Source organism: Coenobita brevimanus, chromosome 70 (assembly GCF_032717465.1).
Source record: "Coenobita brevimanus isolate Jiangsu-jjx chromosome 70, ASM3271746v2, whole genome shotgun sequence".
NCBI classification, from domain to species: domain Eukaryota; kingdom Metazoa; phylum Arthropoda; class Malacostraca; order Decapoda; family Coenobitidae; genus Coenobita; species Coenobita brevimanus.
The window spans coordinates 40661559-40686150 of NC_137023.1; the positions used below are offsets into that span (position 1 = coordinate 40661559).

At 42.3% G+C, this 24592-nt stretch overlaps 1 protein-coding gene across 1 annotated transcript in view; it reads right to left on the reverse strand.

Moving 5' to 3' along the window:
- Positions 1–4929: 4929 nt before the first annotated feature.
- Positions 4930–24592, reverse strand: part of MED10 (mediator complex subunit 10) — a 46327-nt gene continuing 26664 nt past the window's right edge. Inside the window, exons 2-4 of the mRNA XM_080277518.1 lie at positions 20731–20814; positions 10058–10133; positions 4930–5067 (exon numbers count right to left, since the gene is read on the reverse strand). Coding sequence (XP_080133644.1) covers positions 4951–5067; positions 10058–10133; positions 20731–20814 — 277 coding nt within the window. The 3' untranslated portion in view covers positions 4930–4950. The remainder of the gene's footprint in view (positions 5068–10057; positions 10134–20730; positions 20815–24592) is intronic.

Genomic DNA, 24592 nt, shown 5'->3' on the forward strand with positions numbered 1-24592 from the left:
AGAGCATCAGTATGAATTAGGTATAGGGTTAGAGCCAGAGCTGATCCTTGTGGCACACCAGCATTAAATGAGGTGGAAACTGGAATATACATTATCTACTTTTCCGTGACACACTCTGTCAAAAGCTTTACAAATATCAATGGCTACTGCATGAGTTTCTCCATGTTGGTCTCCTGACTGATGGATGGTGTGTCAGAAGATTAATTATATCAATGGTGGATCTTCTGTGATGAAAACCATATTGTTTACCACTAATTACGTTATTGGATTCAAGATGTTTAACTACATGCTTATTCATTATGATTAAAAACCCTTTACCAAGAGAAGATGTGATAGCTATTGGTCTGTAATCAGAGAGGTCAGGGGAACTTCCTTTCTTTAGTATATGGTGGATATTGACGTCTTTCCAAGAATTAGTGAATGAAGAAGTACGTATGCATAGTCTGAATAATTTGCCTAAAACAGAAGCAAGTTCTGGGGAGCACTTTTTCAAAACGATTGGAGGAATTACATCTGGGCATGGAGCTTTGTTGGTTGGTAAATTCTCTAAGATGGATTTTATGTATTTAGTCTGTATTTTAAGTGGAGCAGTTTCGAGGGACCCAAGTTCTGGTACTGGGATGTTCTGGCTGACTCCCTCTAATGTAGAATTTCTGACAAATGTACTGGAGAAGGATATTCGCTTTACCTAGCAGGTCATTTATAATGTTACCATCTGAAGATTTTAATGGGGGAAAAGGTGATGACTTGTTAATGTTATTACCGAAAGAACTGAGAGTTGACCAGAATATTCTATTGTCATTACAACTGTTTAGTAGCTTGGATGCTTGGTTGTGAAGAAAGTCTGACTTAGCAAGCTTTATTATTGCGTTTGCATGGTTTCTAGCAATTTAAATTGACTGAGTGATTCAGATGTTTTTTATTTTAAGTAAGCATTCTATGTTAATGACTTTTGGGCCATTGCTCTGGCACAACTGCTATCAAATCATTTGGGGGAGTCTGATCTTTTAGTGAATTGTTGACTTGGTATGAACAGTTCCACACCAGTTTGTATTAATTTATTAATGTGGGACTGGGTAGAACTGATGTCACTAGAGAAGAAAGGCTACCATGGAATGTCAGCAAGATAATTTCTGAATCCATCCCAGTCTGCCCGATCAAAGTGCCATCTGGTCACCCTGACAGGTTCAGAACAGGGAGGTTTGGGGGAATTGACTAATGAGGCTTTGATGAGACTGTGTTTGGAGGATCCAAATGGTGACAGTACTTCTATCCTGTACTGATCTGGATTATTTGTCAGGAATAGATCCAAGAGATAGGCATTATGGTCAGGATTATCTGGTTTTCTGGTTGATTGCTTTACCACAAGAGATTAAAAAATTCTGCAAACAGCTTGCATTCTAGACCAGTATCGTTAATCCTGGTAGAATGTGATAACCACTGTACATTATGTAAGTTTAATCACCCAAGAGAGCAATTTCAGTGCTAAGGGTAAGGTCGTGGTTAGTCAACTGTGTGGATATGGAGTCAAATAAACTGAGTTCTGAAGAAGCAATGGGGGAGTGGTATACTACACGGATATATTTGGTGATATTTAGATAATTTAGTTTACACAGTGAATAATCAAAATTAGTTGAAATAAGGTTCAAAACACTGTCAAGTGCTAATTCAGATCTGACATTATAACAGATGCCACCCTTGTTACAGAAATTTGTGAGGAGCTGGTAACCAGAAAAAGAAAATGGAGATATTCCAGTAGAGGGTGAGATTTGGGATTCGGTGAGGAACAGGGCTAGAGGGGATACTGACTAAAGAAAAAAAGTTAACTGAATTCAAACTGGTACTAAGACCATGGATACTGATGAAGTATAGGAAAGAACCTGCGCTTCTTCGCTGACGAGTTATAAATTGTTTGCAAACATACATACATATATATATATATATATATATATATATCATCATCATCATCCATATAAAGGAGCGTTGTGGTGTTGATGTGGATGTGATAGGAAGCGTTATGAGGAACACACTGAGGTGGTTTGGCCATGTGGAGAGGATGGAGGGTCAAAGACTGACGAAGAGAGTGTATGTGAGTGAGGTGGAGGGGGAAAGAGGGAGGGGGAGGCCGAGGATGAGATGGAGAGATGGGGTGGAGAGGTATATGAGAGAGGGGGGTGTGAGTTGGGAGCAGGGGAGTGAAATGGCGGGGGACAGGGCGACTTGGAGGCGATTTGTTTGTGGCCACCCCAAACGGGATTGAGGCGTCTGGCAATAGATAGATAGATCATCGTCCAGACCTCCTTTCCCACCCAAGGGCAGGGTGAGGAGTAGCAATGTCCAGACAGCCCAAATTTGCCCAATCCAATGGGCCACACTTCCATTCACTCATCACTCAAGCCCCTGGAATCCTGGCTCTATCAGATACGCCAAAAACATTCACCACGTTCTGTAGCTTCACATAAACGTATCCGATTGAGTCAATCTGCATGCTGCCATGTTAAAAAGGGGTGCCAAAATCCCTGATCATGCACTTCTCCTCACAACATTCACCCAGCCAGCTCGATCTCTTGTCAGTCACCTAGCCTCACCGACTTCCAAACCACTCCTCTTCACACACTCATCCACCATATCTCTCCACCTTCTCCTTGGCCTACATCGCCTCCTCCCTCCCTCAGATTCGCTCAGATATACCTTCTTCACCACTCTATTGTTATCCATTCTCTCCATGTGACCATACCATCTCAGTACACTCTCTTCGATTCTGGTGTCCACCAACTTCCTCACTCCACACCTTTCATGAATCACGTTATTTCATATCCTATCCACCCTCTGTACTCCACATACATTCCTCAGCAGTCCCATCTCCACTGCTCTTACTCTTGACTTTTCATTTTCATGTCACACCATACAGTAGTCTCACATCCATATGTTAAAGCTGGCACTAACACTCCCTCATGTAAGCTTCCTGCAGCTGCAACACTCAAGCCTCTGTTTCTTATCAAAGCCTTCAATGCACCAGCTACTTTTCTTCCTTGTCATTCTACTTTCATATATGTGCAGTATATCTTTACACACACACATATAGATAGATAGATACAGTATATACCATCACTCAATGTGGTGCTGCTTTGGGTGTCTGCCCTTTCCTCTTTTCCTTCCTTGCTCTTCCGTCTTTCTTTCCTTCATTCTTTCCTCTTCCTTCTGCCTATGGGTGACTTTACACTCCCTCCTCTGTCTTTCTTTCCTTCATTCTTTCTTCTTCTTTCTGCTTATGGGTGACTCTACATTGAGTGACAGGCCAAATGGTTTCCTGTACACCAGGAAACCATTTACTACGCTGAATGGTAACCATATAACCAAATTATGGCGCCTGGTGGTTTAGTGGGTAATTAAGGCGCTCCAGTCAGAATGAGCCTGTGTAGGTTTATATCCAAGAGATGGTTGGGGTTTACTGCTCACGTTATGCCACTAAGGGATGAGTGAGGCTGGTCACTCTCATCTTAAATGTCAGGACCATTTTGTCTAGCCCTGGGCTCCTACGCTCCTCATGGGGCAACGTAAGATTGGATGATAGATGGATGAAAATTATGTCAGAATGATAAATTAGCACCAGCCATTCCCTGCAGTGAAGTCAGGAGGTGAATGGCATCCTTACTGCATGGTATGCATGAGTACATTGCCTCCTGCCTCTGATAATACACCGTTGCCATAGTGCAGATGGATGGATGTGTGTGTGTGTGTGTGTGTGTGTGTGTGCGTGTGCGCGCTTGCGTGCATGCGTGTGTGCATTCGTATCTTTAACTCTGAACACAGACTTAGCAGTCCACTCCCAGAGGCCCACCAGTCCTTCCACATGCCATATACCTTCACATGTTACCACCTGGACACTAAAACCCACCATTCATGATGAATGAATGTGTGCTAAGACTATCTAACTCAGGCCTGCTGCAAAGGTATTACTGGAGTATCTTTATGACACACTGAGGGGTTATGTGGAAAACCAGTTATACCATTCTAAAAGACATTAAAATCGTCAGACTGTTTCCTGTCCCAGCACTGGATCAAACTAATATCCTTGCTAACAGTAGACAATTTCTATAACTTCTAGATGAAGAATAAAGTTGAGGGACAAAGTAAGGGAGCACATGAAGAATAAGTAGTGTGCCATAGGTAGACAAGAATCATTACTGACATGGGACAAACACTGTATGTCAAAGCATTCTGTCAGTTTCCTGGAATAATACGGTATTAAACACTTAACAGACATACACGCAGACAAACGGCTATATCAGGAAAGGAACATAGTCTACAAGGATAAAAACAGTTCTAGTTAACATATTATCTTTATGAAGATGATACTGTACAAACCTGGCAAAGAAATAGAGTATGCAATACTATATAGGAGTTGTAATGACTTTTGGACAGTATGAAAAGATTGTTAAAACACACAGTTTCACTACTCATTTATATATCTATATATTTTGTTCAGTCTTGATTACTGTCTAAAGCAGCTTACTGAGGATACATCTAGATATAGCTACATGTTTTGTCCTAATCATATGAAAGCTTTGAGTTAAATGGGTAAACCAAATTTTTTTCAATTCCATACCAGGAATTTTCGTAAGACCCCTTCAAATATGTTTTTTTGCAATGGATTTACCTCTAACCAACTGTGCTTAATCTGCCTGTCCAATAATGATAGGATATCCGTACAAAGCTGACTCACTTCTACTCCAACTCTACATCCTTTTACCCCAGATTTGAAGAAGAAAAAATAAATAAATTCCTTCATCTCTTTCTTTTCAGCCTTTCTCTCTCTCTACTTTTCTTACTTTCCTCCCTCCCTCCCTGTTTAACTTGCTCCCTCTATCCCTCCCTCTCTAACCCCTCTAGTCACCTCTGGGCTCCCTCCCCACCCCCCTGCCCTCCCAGTGCTGCCTCCCCGCCCCCTCAGCTGAGCTCCTCTCGGACTGCACGGTACCTCGTCATCTCATTTGGGAAGACATGTGATAGCTCCACCAGCAGCATCGCCTTGAACCGCTTGTAGGCATCAATGCGACCATTAACCTGTGGAACAACAAACAAGAGAATCATCAACAACAAATGTCTGGTACTGTAGTCTACTGCATCATGTCATTTATAAAGGCTCCAACATGGTTGCATGCGTCGGCCGTGGTCACCTAATGGCAGATCTCCACACTGCTTATCTCTGGCAGCCTCCTATTCAGTCTCCCATCCCTGAGGTCACACTCTATCTGCCATTTTCTCAGTCGTCTCGGACTGCACACCCGAGGTCGTCTGCTACCTCCTGAGAACGATTTGGTTTTCTCAGTGGCGTTTCCGAGGCCTGTGACCCAACCATTACTGGAACAATCAGGTGGAAGCACCCGACTGTTAATCGGGCAGGGTACACCGTCTCAAATTTCGATGGACATATGTACCCAAAAACCGCATCTAAATTCAAAACAATGAAATTTAAACTGAACTTCTTATGGGAAAAATTAGTTTGGGTCTGGGGCCTCCAAACCTAACTACCTAAAATCATGATTTTTTTGCCCACACCCCCTGTAAACTTTATGAACTATAATTGTGGTTAAGTAACTGCAGTTCTGCATTGTACTGCCATACTGTCAGCAAGTGTATACTTGGTGTATTTCTGCCCTTTCCTGTACTGCCATGTCTCCTTTGGCTACAAAGATTTAGAGGTGCCAGGCTGCTCTCGTACATCACCACTGCTACCCAAAGAACAACTGTTGCTTGCCATTTTGAAACAGGTAAGTTGCGACGAAAATACAAAGAAAATACACACAACTAAATTGCAGTGAAATGCATGTCCGCATATGGTTAGGCTCATACTTTTTCTTATAATTTTCCTTCACTTCTAGCATTTTCATTCACATAAAAAATATTATCTTTGCTTGTTTTGGTTGGAGTCTGGCCCTGAGAGCATTGAAATTCGCAAATTTGCATCGAAAAGTAAGGTAGGCAGACCACTCCAGAATGCATCAAAATTTGATTCACTGAATTCTAAACTGTCGAAATCTGAAATTTTACTGTATGAAAATACGTGTGGTATGTACTGGGTAATGTCAGTACATATTATTTTGATGTTTTGGTGCAGAGTATTGTTACAAATTTGTACACTCCCAAATGTTTTACATGAGTATGGGGCAGCCACAATAATACTACTTATCATCAACAAACCAGCTCCATCATCTGCCTTGGCTGCAAGTCACCACTGTAGGCGGCTGGAAAAAGTAATATGTACCTATAGTATATTCAGATATACGCTTAAAACAAAACCAAATCATGATTCCTGCCTTAATTAAGATGCCTTAAACCATTGGTAATGTGGGTAAATGTTCCGTAAGTGAGTGACCTTGGCTCCTCTTGCTGACCAATCATTCAAAACACACTTTTAAAATGATTTTGGCCACACAAAAAACTACCCAAAATAAAATATACCTATATTTATGCAAAATTAAATATGACTGGTCACCATTTGGTAGTAAAGCACTGCTAACTACCACAGGCAGGCCTGGTCAGTATTGCCAGCTCAGTGCAGGTCACTCAGGCGCTAGGTTCTGAGGCTTGAGCGCTCGCACCCGAGAAATTCATTGACTGAGAAAACCAATCTCAGTTTTCAGGTGCTGATGCCCAAGGCTTGAGAGCAGGTGCCCGATTCAGGTGCTTAGGCGACTGAAAAAACGGCTGTATGACTTCATGCCAAGTCTTTTCTGATCTGCCTCTTGCAACCCTACCTTGATGTTCACATCTCTCACCTTCCACACCCAACTGCCATCCTCCGTCCTCTCAACATGTCCAAACTTTCTCAAGCTAACCCTCTTCATCACAACACCAATACATTCAAGTTCCATCCATCCTCCCAACTCTTCTATTGGAATCCTATTCCCAAGCCCCCTAGGCCTTGCATGCAAGGATGCACTACACAGACATTTAATCACAGTCATTTTTGTATGATGAGCCTACAAATATCCTCTTCCTCTGAACTTCCTCCAACTATTCCTAACCATAGCCAAAGACTTAACTCTGGCCTCACTTCCAGCACATAACGTCCCCCAAATAAGAAAATTCCTCCATACACTCAAGAGACTCTCCAGCAAGATCAATAATTCAAGCCTATCAATCTCTACATGCTCTCCCCACCAAAGCACACACAAGAAACCAGCATTATTTCGCAATCTAAAACAAATATCACAACATCTCTTATACACCCACTTAAAACACACACTGCATAGGATGAAGTTATTTCCCACACCCTTGTGGCAAACTGGTCTTGGCCACACACCCTCTGCTTTGACTACCACCACCAGCCCTAAGTATCCTCAATTGTCTTAACTGCATTTACTCTCAGACCCTTGTACCCCATTCCATCTCTACACTTCCTCATTCTCTTCAATGAACACCATGTCATCTGCATACAACATCTCAAATGGAAGTCCATTTCTGAAGTCACATGAGAGAGCCTTAAGCACCATGACAAAAAATTAAGAGCTCAAGACAGACCCCTCATGCATGCTAACATTAACAGAAAACTCGTCACTCAAATCTCCATACACTCTCACCTGGGTGCGAGCACCCACATACATTACCATGACCAATCTAACCACCCAGTAGTTTGCAAGAGACTGTTCTTTAGAGTTCTGTACTGGTACTGCTAATTAATTCTCCTAGTTTGGTCACCACTACACTCATCTTGCTATAGAAGGCACCCCTTACTGCTTGGTATTTCACCATCCATACTTTTCCCCTGGCTGCACGGATCTTCTTCTTCACCACCTGCTCCTTCACCACCACATCACATACCAGTAATTTGTGTTGCTGCACAACTCTTCGCTCCCTATACCTTTAACATCCCTCAGCACCATGTCGCATACCAGTAATTTGTGTTGCTAAACTGGCAAATACTGACCCCATACTCTTATGTACTCAGCTTATTCTCTCTTTTCCAAAAATACATGTTGTAAACACAATCATATTCACGGCCTCCCCAAATTTGAGTATCCTTTATCCTCCCACATTCTTCATACCATATGCACATTCCCCATGTACTCCTTCATATTCTTGAGATGCTTCACCCACATGACCATTTACATCCCCACGCAAAACAAAGATCTCATCATTCCCCAAACCACTAACCACACACATCAAGTCATCCCAGAATCTATCTTTTTCTTCATCATCCAAGCGAACCTGTGTAGCATATGTTAATATAACTGAAATCATGAGTTTACCAAACAACATTTTTGCTGCTATAATGTTTTCATTTACTCTCATTCCATTCATGACATTCCGTCTATTTCTCCTCAACCAGTACACCCACAACACCATATCAGTCTACACTTACCGGCCAAAATAGCTTATATCTAGATTCCTTCCTGACAATCATCCTAGCTGACCCTCCTCTGAACCTTTTTTTTTCTCTCTCTCTCTGTCTCTTTTATATCATCATCATCATCAGCAGCAGCAGCAGCAGCCGTTGAGGTCCACTGCAGGACCGGGCTATCCCTACCGAAGCAGGGACGATACAAGCCAATGTATCTCTACCCAGTGGCTTAGGCTGTCTGGTAGAGACTGTATGTAGGGTGAGAAGTGCTTGTAAGTGTAATTGTAGTGTTGTAGTGGCTTTTGATGTGTGTGTAGTCTGTGAACCAAGTGTAATCAGCCCGCCTTAAGCCGACTGGGTGCAAGCATACTAGTATGCGATACTGGTTCAACCACAGCACCCCTTATGTCCGCCAAAGTAGCAAGTGACTCGGTGAACGATTCTCAAAGTTTTTACAACTCTGGCGGAAGGCGAACCCTCGTCCACCAGCATGCGAACGCACACTCTACCACTGTACCACAGAGGCTCCCTTTTTTATATATATATATATATATATACAGTAGAACCTCTTTGGTCCGGACCCCTTTAATCCGGATTTCTGTTAATTCGGACAAAATTTAAAAATAATAAGCTCCAAAAATATGTTGAAAGTAATTCTAAAGTCATTTTCAGTATCGGCGCGGAAAGGATCGTCATTCGTTTAGTCTCGGATCATGCTAGGTCGCAACATGGGCGCCTGTTTAAACACATGCTAGCATTCGTTCCATCAACTAGTCCACCAACCATTTATATTTTTACACTGTATTTCAAAAGTTAATCCTCCTTACCATGCCCCTTAATGCAAGTGTAGCTTTTGCAATGAATAAAGGGGTTAAAAGGAGGAGTTTGCTTACACAAAAATGGGTCAGAATATTCTGCAGTATTTAGTGATTACTGTAGGTTATTTTTTGTACTTAAATGTGCTTTACTTGTACATCAAACATTAGCTTCTTGCCCATATGGGCGTTATCAATATGCCAAAGATGACAATGTATTTTTTGCCTACATAAGTTTTATTTTTATTCAAAATATTACACTTAATTAATTTATTTTTTTGCCTACACAGGCCTTAGTCACTTACTACAATTTAAAATGTAGGCTAGTTTCTTGTCATGGCCTTACCTGTAAATTATGCAATACAAAACTATCGTACATGATTAGTTTGGTTATAAGCAACGTTGGGTCTGGTTAGTACTTGGATGGGTGACCGCCTGGGAACACCAGATGCTGTTGGCATCCCTACGTCAAGTGGGGTTGGTGGAGGATTAGTGCCCCTCCCTGTAAAACAATTAACTCTAAGCCCTTGGCCACCCCGTTTGGGATACATGGTGTCTGGCAATGAATGAATGAATGAATTTTAGTATCCTTTCATCTTTTGCAGTTACGTAGGGTTGACATATGCCATATATGTTAATAATTAACAAATATACCATATGTAGATAGTTTTTGGTATGAACTGGAGATTACCCTGATGGTCCGGACAATCTGCTAATTCGGACAACCCTTCCCCCCATACAGTCCAAATGAGAGAGGTTCTACTGTATATATAATATATATATATATATATATATATATATATGCGTCACATGAACCTTGCAGAAAGAATCATTCTACTTTAAACAAAATATCAAAACTTTTATATTTTGCCTTTTAAATAAACACTATTCTCACCTGCTCATTCTTGGTCAGAGCTTTTTCCATGCAATCCTTTGTGTACAGCTGAGGGTTCCTTCCACCATCGATGTACCTGCAGTGAAATGCATCATGAGATAACTTATTTTTCAGGGGAAATGGAATATGAAATTTGAGTCTTAAAGGGAGAATCTGCACAGGAACACATCCATTTTACATAAAAGCTGTGGTGACTCTCGACACTTTCACTCAAACATAACATAGCATTTACGTGTATTCTAGCTATGACTAGATGATTTTACTCAGAAACTGGAAAACCCTAGAAGTCAAGGAGTTAAATAAAAAAAAATAAAAAAAAATAAAGTTCACTGCTAATGAACTGTCACACCAAAGGAGTTGGATTATAACTGTATCTAGAGGATCATATTCTGGAGGAAAAAAAAAAAAAAAAAAAAAAAAAAAAATCCTTAGCAGTCAAAACAGATCTTTTCATTACTAATTTCACTGACAGTTTAAAACTTTTGGGTTAATGCCTTAACTATCTACAGTAAGACCTCACTATAACAGACTAATTGGGGCCCAAACCATTCCAAAAAATGCGAATTACCAATAAAAGTGACATCCAAACTTCCCCCCAATATTCCGGACTTTTTCTGATATATCAGACATTAGTCCGGATCGCATGAACAATTTTTAAACTGTTTTGACTACCACTGCAGTACTGTACTGTTATAACTTCACTACATGAATCAAATGGTATAATATATGTAATAATACTGTACTGTACACTAATAAACATGTCTTTTATTTACCTTATTGTGGTGAACATAGCTGACGTGGTCAGGCAGTCCGGACTTTTTCTGGCTTTACCGGACTTTTTCTGATATATAGGAATTTAGTCTGGTAGCTCCTCGAGTCCGATAAAAGCGAATTCCGGTCTACTGAAGTCTGCTATATTGAGGTTTTACTGTATCTATCTATTGCCAGATGCCTTAATCCCGTAAGAGGTGGCCACAAACAAATTGCCTCCATGTTGCCCTGTCCCCTGCCATTTCATTACTCTGCTCCCAGCTCATACCCCCCTCTCTCATATACCTCTCCACTCCATCCCTCCATCTCATCCTTGGCCTCCCCCTCCCTCTCTCCCCCCCTCCACCTCACACAGGTGTGTATTATATACATGTGTATAAAATATATATATATATATATATATATATATATATCATCATCATCAAGGAGCCTCTGTGGTACAGTGGTAGAGTGTGCGTTTTGTACACGGGTGAGCCAGGGTTCGCGCCCCGCCAGGGTAATAAACTTTGGGAGTGTTCACCCGGCCACGTACTGCATTGGCAGACACCAGGGCTGCTGTGGTTGAACCAGTGTCGCTTACTATAAAGTATGCTTGCACCCAGTCGGCTTGCGTGGGCTGATTACACTTGGTTCACAGACTACACACACATCCAAAGCCACTCCAACACTACAATTACACTAACAAGCACTTCTCACCCTACATACAATCTCTAATAGACAGCCTAAGCCACTTGGTAGAGATACATTGGCTGTATCATCCCGACTTCGGTCGAGATAGGCCGGTCCTGCAGTGGATACTCAAACGGCTGATGATGATGATGATGATGATGATGATCATCATCATCATCATCATCTGGACCTCCTTTCCCACCCGAGGGCAGGGTAAGGAGTAGCAATGATCTGACAGCCCAAAATTGCCCAATCCAATGGGCCACGCTTCCATTCACTCATCATTCAAGCCCCCAGAATCCTGGCTCTATCGGATAAGCCAAAAACATTCACCACGTTCTGTAGCTTCACATAATCGTAACTGACAGAGTCAATCCACACGCTGCCACGTTAAAAAGGGGTGCCAAAAATCCCTGATCATGCACTTCTCCTCACAAAATTCATCCAGCCAGCTCGATCTCCTGTCAGTTCCCTAGCTTCACCGACGTTCAAACCTCTCTTCCTCACACATTCATCCACCATATCTCTCCACCTTCTCCTTGGCCTACCTCACCTCCTCCCTCCTTCGAATTCGCTCAGATATACCTTCTTCACCACTCTATTGTTATCCATTCTCTCAACATGACCATACCATCTCAGTACACTCTCCAATTCTGGTGTCCACCGACTTCCTCACTCCGCATCTTTCACGAATCACATTATTTCGTATCCTATCCACCCTCTGTACTTCACATATATTCCTCAGCAGTCCCATCTCTACTGCTCTTACTCTTGACTTTTCATTTTCATGCCACACCATAGTCTTACATCCATATGTTAAAGTTGGCACTAACACTCCTTCATGTAAGCCTCATGCAGCTGCAACACTCAAGCCTCTGTTTCTTATCAAGGCATCATTGCACCAGCTACTTTTCTTCCTTGTGTCACTGTACTTTCAACTTCTTTTGCACATTTTCCTCTCTTTTCTATCACTGTACCCAGGTATTTGAACTCTCTCACCAATTCCAGTCTCTCTCCATTCACTGTTACATTGCACTGGGAGTCACCTTCTCTCTCAGTAACCATCACTTTACTCTTTTCTACATTTACTCTCAAGGAGCGACGTTTACAGACATCAGCAAAACTCTGCACTAGCCTACCAGATTCTTGTCCGGTACTTGCAAGCAGTACTGCATCATCAGCATACAACAAATTTGAGATATTCCATCCATCACCATTCATTACCAATGCCATCCCTCTCTCCATTACTCGTGTTTTCACTTCTCTCATCACCCCATCCATATATACATTGAACAACCATGGGGACATCACACAACCATGTCTCACGCTCACACTGATCGTGAACCATTCACTCAGATGTCCATTAACCCTCACACATGCTTCACTACCATCATAACAACTCTTGACGGCACCTAACAGCTTACCCTCTACACCGTACATGTGCAAAACTTTCCACAATCCTTCTCTGTCACTTTGTCATATGCTTTTTCCAGATCCATGAATGCCATAAACACCTTATGGTCCTTCTCACAAGCCTTCTCTACTATCTGTCTCTGCAAATATTTGGTCCACACATCCTCTGCCACTCCTAAAGCCACCCTGTTCATCACTCACTAGGACTTCTGATATCTCTTTTACATTCTCTATAATAATAATTCCATATACCTTCCCTACCACACTCAGTAAGTTTATGCCACGATAATTCTTGCACTCACTTCATTCTCCTTTATTTTTGTACAGGGGTACAATCACAGCCTTTTTCCACTCTGCAGGCACAGTTTCACCCATCCATGCCTTCTTACATATCTCCAACATGCACTTCATTCCATTCTCTCCACTACATTTAAGCAACTCTGGATACAACTCATGAACCCCAGCTGCTTTCCCATTTTTCAGCCGCTTCACAGCACTCTTCACCTGTGCGAGTGTCACGTCTCCTGGCAATGCATTCCTTCTCTGCACACCCCCAAAACCAATCATGTTTACAGCTGCTCTGCTCTCTCTATCCCCATTCATCAGGCTTTCAAAATATTCTTTCCATCTGGTCCTTACTTCAACTCCATGGGTTAATAAACTACCACCTGCATCCTTCACACCATCCCATTTCTTTCCGCTTTCACTTCTACATTTCCGCACCTCTTTCCAGAATAACTTTCTATTTTCAGAGTAGTTCGCATTCATTTTTCTTCCTAGATCCTCATTTACCTCCTTCTTTTTCCTCTTCACTAGTCTCTTTACGAGCATCTTGCTCTCGACATATTCAGTTCTTATTTCAACTGAACCCCTGTCCTGTAATCACTTTAGCCACTTCTTCCTCTTTACCTCCACCGCTCTCTTTACCTCCTCAACCCACCATGCCGTACCTTTCTTCTTTCCTGTTACTCTTGCCACACCACACACCGCTTTAGCATTCCTAACTAAGCAATCCCTATGTCATTCCACAGTCTGTCCAGATCCATTTCATTCCAATTCAGTAATTCTAACTTCTCTACTTTGGTCCTGTATTCATCTGCCATTTCTTTTATCTTCAGCTTCTCAACTTTCAGTCTTTCTCCCTGACTGCTCCTCTCTCTCCTGATCCACCTCACTCCCCTCAGCTTGATCTTGCATAGCACAATCACATGATCTGACAGACCTCCACACACACACACACACACACACACACACACACACATATATATATATATATATATATATATATAGTAATCCCTCCACTCGTTGATGTAATAGAGCCAAAGGCATGTCCAGAAAGTGGTCCTGTCCGGAAAGTGGGCCCCTGGCTCATGGACTGGTACTTAGGACCCTAACCCAGCCTGACTTTGAAAGCCACCTAAATAACTCCCTACCAGACATGCATAGCACCTATTTAAACCTATTTAAGACTCTATTCACATCAATAATGGACATAAAACATGAAATAAATGAAATGGAACAAAGAATGAGAAATTAGAAGTGGCTGTACCTCAGCCAGGGTACTTACAGCACTTCTGTGGCCACCTTCTTAAGGTTTTGGCAGTAGTGAAAATGCTCTTGAAGCACATACAGTAATCCAGTGTTGTGCTGCACTTCATTCTTTGCTCTGAGTTATAATTGTTTAACATTGCACATTATTCTTAACTGCATCACGCCACTTTCAACCGCCAGTTTGAACCACCAATTTGCACTCCACAGTTAATCTTTTGCACTCTAAATTCTAATTTCTTAACACTGTACAACACTGTAAATTCCTGTGTGGTCTAGCGGTGAGGTATTGCAGTTTATTCACTGTTTATTCACAAAAAATGAGCATGTGTGGCTATCATTGCGATAAGCATCTGCTCTCGATCGGAGTTAGGCTATAATTGTTGATGATGGGGTAACAGAGTTCCCAGATCGCAACGGCCACATTACCAAACTCCTCAATTTTCATTACCAAATTTAACTTTTCATTACCAAATTCGTAAAGCTAGCATTTATTCTTCACTAATTATATATACAAGTGGAAATACATGTAATCACTCTTCTTATAATTAACAGCATGTTGATTATTTTCACACTATGTTGGCTAGCAGATTAATCATAGAGCAAAACAATCCACCATCTCCATCCTGTGTATCCTCATACATGTGAAAAATCCGTTTGGTATTGCATTATCCTGATTCATTACCAAATGAATTTTTCATTACCAAATTGCCCCACATATGATAATGTAAAATACCAAATGGCAACCCTGATAGGGGAGGGGGGAGGGGGGAGGAAGGAAGGGGTGAAGGGTCCATGGTGTAACAGCAAATCAGCGCCGCGCAGCAGTTTCAAATTACGGGTGGGAAAAAATTCGGATTTGGAGGGGATTTTTTTCTTCTTTTGGCCATTTTTGGGTTCCAAAGGTCCAGGCCCACAATATCCAGTAAGTGGGGTGTCCGGAAAGTGGGCGTCCGGGAAGTACAGGGATTACTGTATGTATGTATGTATGTATATATATATATATATATATATATATATATATATATATATATATTCACTCTCATCTTAAATGTCGGGACTAACTGCTTAGCCCCGGGCTCCTACGCTCATCATGGGGCAATGTAGGATTGGATGATGGATATATATATATACTGTACTGTATATATATATACACTCAATCCTTGTAAATCGCGTGTTCATAAATCACGGATTCGTAAATCACGGCTAGGTGGCAGTCAGACTGCTGGCCACATGAAATCACTGTTAAGTCACGAAAATTGCAAATGTAGGCACCCAAGTGGGCCTTTTCCGAGGAGAACCATAAACCGCGGCATTCAAACTGAAAATCGCGACCCAACAACCAATCACTGTGCATCCCTGGTGGCATATGTGCATACTAATGCCGCCATGTTGTTGTTCTTGTCCTGCCAGTCTGCACACTACAGACCGTCGCTGTGGAGTACGAGAGTTACCTGCCTTTTTTGTGCAACATCCCTCCACCTCCTACCTGCCATGGCCCCTCCCGACTCCCCAGTGAAGCACTCTAAGCAGTATAGTGTCAAGAAGCTGCCGCAGTTGTCGCACAATCAACATTTGGAGCTCATTTGTCATGTTGAGAGGGGAGAGAAGTTTTCAAAGCTGGTGAAAGAGTTTGGGAAGAACAAGTGCTGAGAGGTTCTAAGTTCTTCCCAACACCACCCCACTCCTTTCACTTAAGCAATTTTGTCATAGGATTAAGGTGAGATCCCTTAATACATGCACTGAATATTCCTAAATTTGTATGATTGTGTTTGATGGTGCCTAGGTAGGTTTAGGTAGGGTGCTGTGGGGGCAAGTTGGCCAAAGTCCAGACCCATCTTAATTTTTCACATGAGTTATTATTCATAAATCACGGAATTCATAAATCACAGCAGTGGTCCAGACCCAAATTGCCACAATTTACGAGGATTGATTATATATATATATATATATAGATGTATATGTATATACACTCAATCCTTGTAAATCGAGTTTATAAATCACGGATTCGTAAATCACGGCTAAGTGGCTGTCAGACTGCCGGCACCCTTAAATCGCTGTTCTCTATCTATCTATCTATAGCCCGACGCCCTAATCCCGCAAAGGGTGGCCGCAGACAAAACACCTTCAAGTCTCTCTCTCACCCACCATTTGACTATCCTCCCCCCAACTCACCCCCCCCCCTCATATACCTCTCAACTCCATCCCTCCACTTCATCCTTGGTCTACCCCTCCCTCTCCCTCCCTCCACCTCACCTACATACACCCTCTTAGTCAGTCTTTCATTCTCCATTCTCTCCACACGTCCAAACCACCTCAGTGTACTTCTCCTAATCTTCTCAACCACATCCACATTCACCCTACAACGTTCCTTCACTTCTTCATTCGTCAACCTGTCCCTCCATGTCACTCCACATGCTCCTCTCAAGTAACTCATTTCCACTGCTCTCACTCTTGATTTGTCCCCCTCTTGCATGGTCCATGCCTCGCTTCCATACGTCAGGGTAGGAATCACAATACCATTATGCAGTGATTTCTTAACTTCCATACTCACCTCCCTATTTCTCATCATGGATTTCAGTGAACCAACAACCTTCCTTCCCTGCTGTACCCTTTCATGCACTTCATCCCCCAAAGTTCCATCCTTACTCATCACACTACCCAAGTACTTGAATGCACTCACATTCTCCATATCCTCACCATCCAACCTCACTGTACATTCTGTGACTTCATTCCTCTCAAACACCATTACTTTACTTTTGTTTACATTAACTTTCAGCTTCCTCCTCCTACACACTGTCCCAAATTCATTCACCAAACCTTGCAACTCCCATTCATCTTAACTCAACAATACGTTGTTGAGTCACGAAAATCGCGGACCTAGGCACCGAAGTGGGCCTTTTCCAATGAGAATCGTAAACTGCAGCATTCAATTTGAAAATCGCAATCCAACAACCCATCACCACCCGTCCATGGTGGCAAGTGTGCATACTAATGCCGCGATGTTGTTGTTGTTCTTCCCGCCAGTCCACACATTACAGACCATCGCCGTAGAGTACGAGAGCTACCTGCCTTTTTTTGTGCACCTTCCCCCCCCCCCGCCTCCTACCTTCCATGGCCCCTCCCGAACCCCTGATGAAGCCCTCTAAGCAGCGCCACTCAGTCGCATAATTCACATTGGAAGGTGCTTTTTTCTTGCTACATTTTCTGCCCTTGTTACTGCATTTTACCCTGCTCACGATGCCTAGGAAGCCTTCTGAGAACCCCAAGAAGCGTTGGCACCTCCCTCAGGCCACCAAGCTAGAAAGCATCGAGAGGAAGAAGAAAGGGGAGAGGAAAGTTGACATTGCCAAGGCCTACAACATGAATGAAGCCAACGTGAGGACCATAATAAAAAACCAAGACAAGATCCTGGCAGCCGAAGGCTATCACACGGCACTTCATACCAGGTTTGCCGAGGATACGACAGTAAATCGGAACGGTAATGTGGTAAAATTGCCGATGATACCACAGGCATTTGGAATTCATCTGCATGGATTTCTGCCGAGGATACGACGGGCAAAACAGTGTGACCAAAACCCAGGCGACTCGACAGAGAATGTATCGTACTACAGCATTAAACATTTAGCCTGACACTGAATACATATTAATATTTTAGAATAAATATCAATCGTTTTGAAACCCTTCTCATCGGCGTGTGTACCAGTTTATAAACAAAGTTGCTTCTTATTCTCTACCGAGTCAGCGACAGCGATCACTTTCCACAGTCACGAGACAGGGCTCTGGCAACAGAGTGAGAAGCATGCCTTTTGCCAAGGATTACAGAGTGCTAGGACAGGCAGAAGCAGGACCTTCCATGGCTGTGAATGAAGATAGTGATTCTGAGTGTGATTTCGAAGGATTTATGAGGGAGGTTGAGGAGAAGCAACAGCCATTACCCGCTAGTGACGCCAGCAGCCATCCTCCGGGGACCCAGTAGGACTACCTACAGCCTTGGATACCACCTTCCATTCCCAGCAAGCCCACCAACACTATCCTAAAAGGTTAGTTATCATTCATAGCACAGTACCATTTATTATAATTACAATAGTACCAGTATATGTATAGGTATATGGTAAGTATTTAGAGTGACTTTTTCTAGGGTTGCTGACATAATTCATTTTTCCCCATAAGCTCTATTGTTTGTCCAACACGTTTTTGGTCCAACACGTGACCCATGCATGACAATATTACTGTGTTGGACGCGAGGGTACTGTATATATATATGTATATATATGTATATATATATATATATATATGTATATATATATATATACATATATATATATATATATATATATATGTATATATATATATATACAGTATATATATATATATATATGTGTGAAGAGTATGTACGATGGTGCGAAGGCTGCAGTGCATGTGGATGGTGAACTAAGTGAATTTTTCTCTTTGAATGTTGGGTTGAAACAGGGATGTGTCATCTCTCCATGGTTGTTCAATCTGTACATGAATTGGGTAATAAAAGAGGTACAAGGTAGGGTAGTGGATGTTGGAGTGGCCCTGGTGAGAGAGGATAGTGTTTGGAAACTCCCTGTACTGTTGTTTGCAGATGATACTGTGTTGTTGAGTGAAGACGAAGGGGAGCTGCAAGGCTTGGTGAATGAGTTTGGGAGAGTGTGTAAGAAACGGAATCTAAAGGTGAATGTAGGGAAGAATAAAGTGATGGTCTTTGAGAGAGGTGATGTCAGTGAATGTACAGCGAGGTTGGATAGTGAGGAATTGGAAAATGTGAGTACGTTTAAGTACTTGGGTAGTGTGATGAGTAAGGATGGAGGTTTGGAGGGTGAAGTGCTTGAAAGGGTACAGCAGGGAAGAAAGGTTGCTGGTTCTTTGAAAGCAGTGATAAGAAACAGGGAAGTGAGCATGGAAGTGAAAAAGTTACTACATGACAGTATTGTGATACCAACTCTAACGTATGGAAGTGAAGCTTGGACGTTGTTGGAAGGACACAAGTCAAGAGTGAGAGCAGTGGAAATGAGTTATTTAAGAGGAGCCTGTGGAGTCACATGGAGAGACAGGCTGACAAATGAGGATATAAAGGAGCGTTGTGGTGTTGATGTGGATGTGATAGGAAGCGTTATGAGGAACACACTGAGGTGGTTTGGCCATGTGGAGGGGATGGAGGGTGGGGGACTGGCGAAGAGAGTGTATGTGAGTGAGGTGGAGGGGGGAAGAGGGAGGGGGAGGCCGAGGATGAGATGGAGGGATGTGGTGGAGAGGTATATGAGAGACGGGGGTGTGAGTTGGGAGCAGGGCAGTGAAATGGCAGGGGACAGGGCGACTTGGAGGCGATTTGTTTGTGGCCACCCCAAACGGGATTGAGGCGTCTGGCAATAGATAGATAGACAGACATATATATATATATATATATATATATACAGTATATAAAATAATCCCTCATATATCCAGACATAACAGAGCCAAAGGCATGTCCGGGTAGTGGCAACATCCAGATAATGAACACTATTCCCCTACCATACCCAGACCCTACTTATACCCAACCTCCAACATATACCTAACCTATTTATACAGTACCTACGGTTAAAATGGCATTGTTTTCCGGTCGTTTAGACATATTTAGATATCAAAACACACAAACGAATATCCAAAGTAATGCTAAACACCAAGAAAACCATGCAGAAAACCAACAAAACCCCAAAACCAGCTTACCTATACATTACTGTGTGTACAGTACCTGTCCTTACTTTGGCAGTGTTTTCCGGTCACTCGTCATATTTTGACATCAAAACATACATAGGATTATCCAATACAATTTTCAACACCATAAAAAAAAAAAAAAAAAAAAAAAAAAAAAAAAAAAAAACGCACTGAAAAGCAAAAAACAGCCTACCTTATACACTACAGTATGTACAGTACCCCTCCTAATTTTGTCACTGCTGACAGGCCAATCTGCCATATTTAGAAGCCAAAACACACACAGGAATATCCAAAGTAATGCTAAACACCAAGAAGACCATAAAAAAAAAAACACTTAAAACCAAAAAACACTCGACTTATGCACTACTGTATGTACAGTACCTCACCTAATTTTGGCACTGTTTTCTGGTCATTCTGCCATACTGAGACATCAAAACATACATAGGATTATCCATAATAATGCTGAACATCATGAGTTGGAGTGTTTTAACCCACAACATCATCAGTCAAGAAAACATTATTATACAGTAAACAAAAGAAAGACTACTTACTCAAAGACTTCAAGGGGCACATGAACGTCTTGTACAGCAGTGCGCAACTTGTCAATATCCTGCATGTTTGTGATCATGTTCTGTCTGAAAAGGGATGGAGGTTTTTAGTTGCTTTGTTTTCACTTTAAGAGTGAGATTAAGCCTATTCACCGAGCTTCTGGGAGTAAAGGAATAAATGGTACCTAATGTGATCCAATGACTGAGAGGAGCATGTGGAGTTACATGGACAGGCTAACAAATGAGGACATGAAGGATCATTGTAGTGTGGATGTGGATGTGATAGGATGCGTTAGGAGGAATAAACTGAGGTGGTTTGGCCATGTGGAGAGGATGGAGAGCGAGAGACTAACGAGGAGAAAGTATGTGAATGAGGTGGAGGGGGGGAGGTGGAGGGGGGGAGGTGGAGGGGAAGGCCAAGGATGAGATGAAGGGATGGAGTGGAATGGTATATGAGAGACGGGGGTGTGAGTTGGGAGCAGGGCAGTGAAATGGCGGGGAACAGGGCGACATGGAGGCGATTTTTTTGTGGCCACCCCTTATGGGATTAAGGCGTCTGGCAACAGATAGATAGACTGACAGGTTATCACCCAATATAGTAAAGTACAGTAAGACCCCACTTTAATGGACTAATTGGGGCCCAAACCATTTCGAAAAATGCGAAATTCTGATAAAAGTGACATCCGGACTTCCCCATGCTAATCCGGACTTTTTCCGATAGATCAGACATTAGTTCGAACATCATGAACTGTTTTTTAACTGTTTTGACTACCACTGTGGTACTGTAATGTGTTATAACTTCACTACATGAATCAAATGGTATAATATATGTAATAATACTGTACTGTACACTGATAAACATGTCTTTTATTTACCTTATTGTGGTGAATATAGCTGAAGTGGTCAGGAAGTCCAGACTGCTTCTGGCTTTATCGGACTTTTTCCAACATATAGGAATTTAGTCCGCTAGCTCCTCGAGTCCGATAAAAGCAAATCCCGGTCTACTGAAGTCCCTCATATTAAGGTTTTATTGTACTATATATGGTTTCCTGGGTTACAAGAAACTCTCTGGCTCCTCATTATGTGTAGAGTTTTTCTGAAGGTAACACTACATCAAGTGAGTGAGACACCGTGAGTTCCACCTACCATGATGAGTAGATATAAGGCGTCCGGAATACAAGGGACGAACTTGCCAGAATCCCCATTTTCTTTTTTTGTTCACTGAGTATACTTCAGTCCTCCCTCTGTCTGACCATGGAAACATGGTAAGTTTGCCCCTTGTATTCTAGACTCCTTATACAGTATGCTACTAGTACTCATAAAATACTGTAGTGTTCAGTCAGGTCTCATTATATGTTTGGTTTGGTGATAAACTGACCGAACGATGAACTAAAGTTATACTGGTACCTAGTTTTGCAATGACGGTATTGAAATTCATTTACACAGTACAGTACATATGATGACTGTATACAACAATCACATGCGTACATGGCGCCCCATGTGCAAGCCGGCAGTCAGATCTTTGAGCCAAGATGACTACCCAGTGTTTACACTGTCTGTGATTACTTTCCTTTCATTTTGTTTCACCCATGTACGGCCAATGAAACACCACTGCTTCCACCATATAACAGTGCAAGTGTACAACAATACTGCAGTGTGTGATATTAAGTGGAGAGATCTTTCTGTGAGTGATGTAATGAAACTTGTGACTAGGAAATTATGTCTGACAAGGATGCTATCTTTTGTGGAAAGCGTAGTGCACCTGGCGGCACTGAGGGCAAGCCTGAAAGGATAAGGTTTTTTGAGATTTAAGGTTAAGTGGCCCTTCACCCTGAACCCATTTTATATAGACCTCAGTGTACGATATATCGCTTTGTGGTAGATGGGAACGCCCATCATCCACTCACTCAATGTCGGGACGCTTTATGGTCTCTACACTGAGCGACATGCCAAATGGTTTCTTGTATTCACTACGCTGGGTGGTAACCATATAACTAGGGTTTTTGGCCGGGTTAAGTGTCTCCCGGATTCCCCCATCAAAATCACATAATAATGGCAAATGTTTCAGAGGGCCCAATACCTGCCCAGGGCCCCAGTCAAATGGGCAGATTTCCTTGGCCATGTGAAATGCGAGAGGTGTGAGTGAGGAGAGCACGATGGTGGAAGTTGTGAATGTTTTCAAAAGTGTGGGATATGCCGTGATGGCATTGTGTGAAACAAAGATGAAAAGGTGTGAAGTGGAGTGGAAAGGTATAAAGTGTGTGTGGTCATGCATGAATGGGTGAGGAAGATACAAGGAAGAAGTTCCTTACATGATGAATGAGGTGTGGCAGAGTGGAATGACAGATGACAAATGTGTTAGCTCAAGAAATGTATGTATGTCAAGCTCAAGTCTGAGAAAGTGAAAGTGGCTAAGATTGTAGCATATGCATTGTGTGATGACAGGAGAGAGAGAGAGAGAGAGAGAGAGAGAGAGAGAGAGAGAGAGAGAGAGACAGGTTTTGGGATAAGCTGGATGAAGCAGTGGGAGAAATGACCAGGAGCTATAAAGTGATCATAACGGGCAATAGGAATGGAGGAGTAGGCACTGGTCTGGAGGATAAACTAATGGGTTGCAATGATGTACCAGGAGAAAATGATACTGGGAAGCGACTGAAGGATACGTGTCAGGCATGAAGGCTGTGCATTTGTAACTCGCATTTCAAACAAAAAGATGCACAAAATATACACGGTACAGTAGAAGTCCGATTTTTCGGCATCTATGGGACCAGGCAAGTGCCGAAATATCAAAATTGCCGAATTATCAAAAACCCTACCCACTCAGTACCTTATATGTTTCGGTGAACACTATCATCATTACTCATATCATTACAAATGTGTTTGGAGAGAGTACTGTATACTGTTTGATACTGTACAATACTGTAATGAATACAGTACTATACTGTACATGAATATGAAAAATAAAGAAATTAGTGAACATACTGTATATAAATGTAATGGTACAGTAGGCCTACAAGTTCACATGCACTTACCTAAACTTATACTAGGTTCCTTATTTACATATGTACAATAGAAGGGGTTGATTGGAGTCTGCTACTGCTGGAAGAAGTCCACATCTTATGTGTACGCTTCTTGCTAACACCAGTTAACTTTCCACACGTGGAGGCCATTTTCAAAGCACGCAGATGTTTATACTGTTCACAACAAACGGCTGGTCCACTCAGGTGTTACAAAGCTCCTGTCTGATGTTACGGTGCTTACAGCACACTCGAATAGTAATTTCAGAGGTATTTCGGTACGAAGTTCACAAAGCACACAGAAGAATCAAGAGAAGTCGGCAGCAGCACGGCAACAACTCGGAAGAATGGCGGAAGAATGGCGAAACAGATTCTCTTTCCCATGCTAGACTCACTACATGTTTGTCCTCTCTTTATGCTATAGGAGAAAGAGCTAGCCTCTGAGCTTCATGGCAGAGGTAGACTCGTTCCATCACTTTCACTATCTCACTCACTAAGGCGGGTAAAGGCGGGTAGCTAGCTGGCGAGCCTCATGGAGAATTTCAAGACTGACGAAAAAAATCAGAGAATCTGCCGAACGATCGGAGATTTTCGTAAATGGGACTATTTCTCAAAACTGCCGAAATGTCAGATTTGCCGGGGAATTGGATGCCGAAATATTGGACTTCTACTGTATAGAGGGCAGCTGTTTCGGAGAGCCTCGGAGGGCCCAATACCTGCCCAGGGCCCCAACCAAACGGGCAGATTCGCATGGCCATGTGGAATGTGAGAGGTGTGAATGAGGAAAGCAAGAGGGTGGAAGCAGTGAATATGTTCAAGAGTGCAAGATATGCCGTGATGGCATTGTG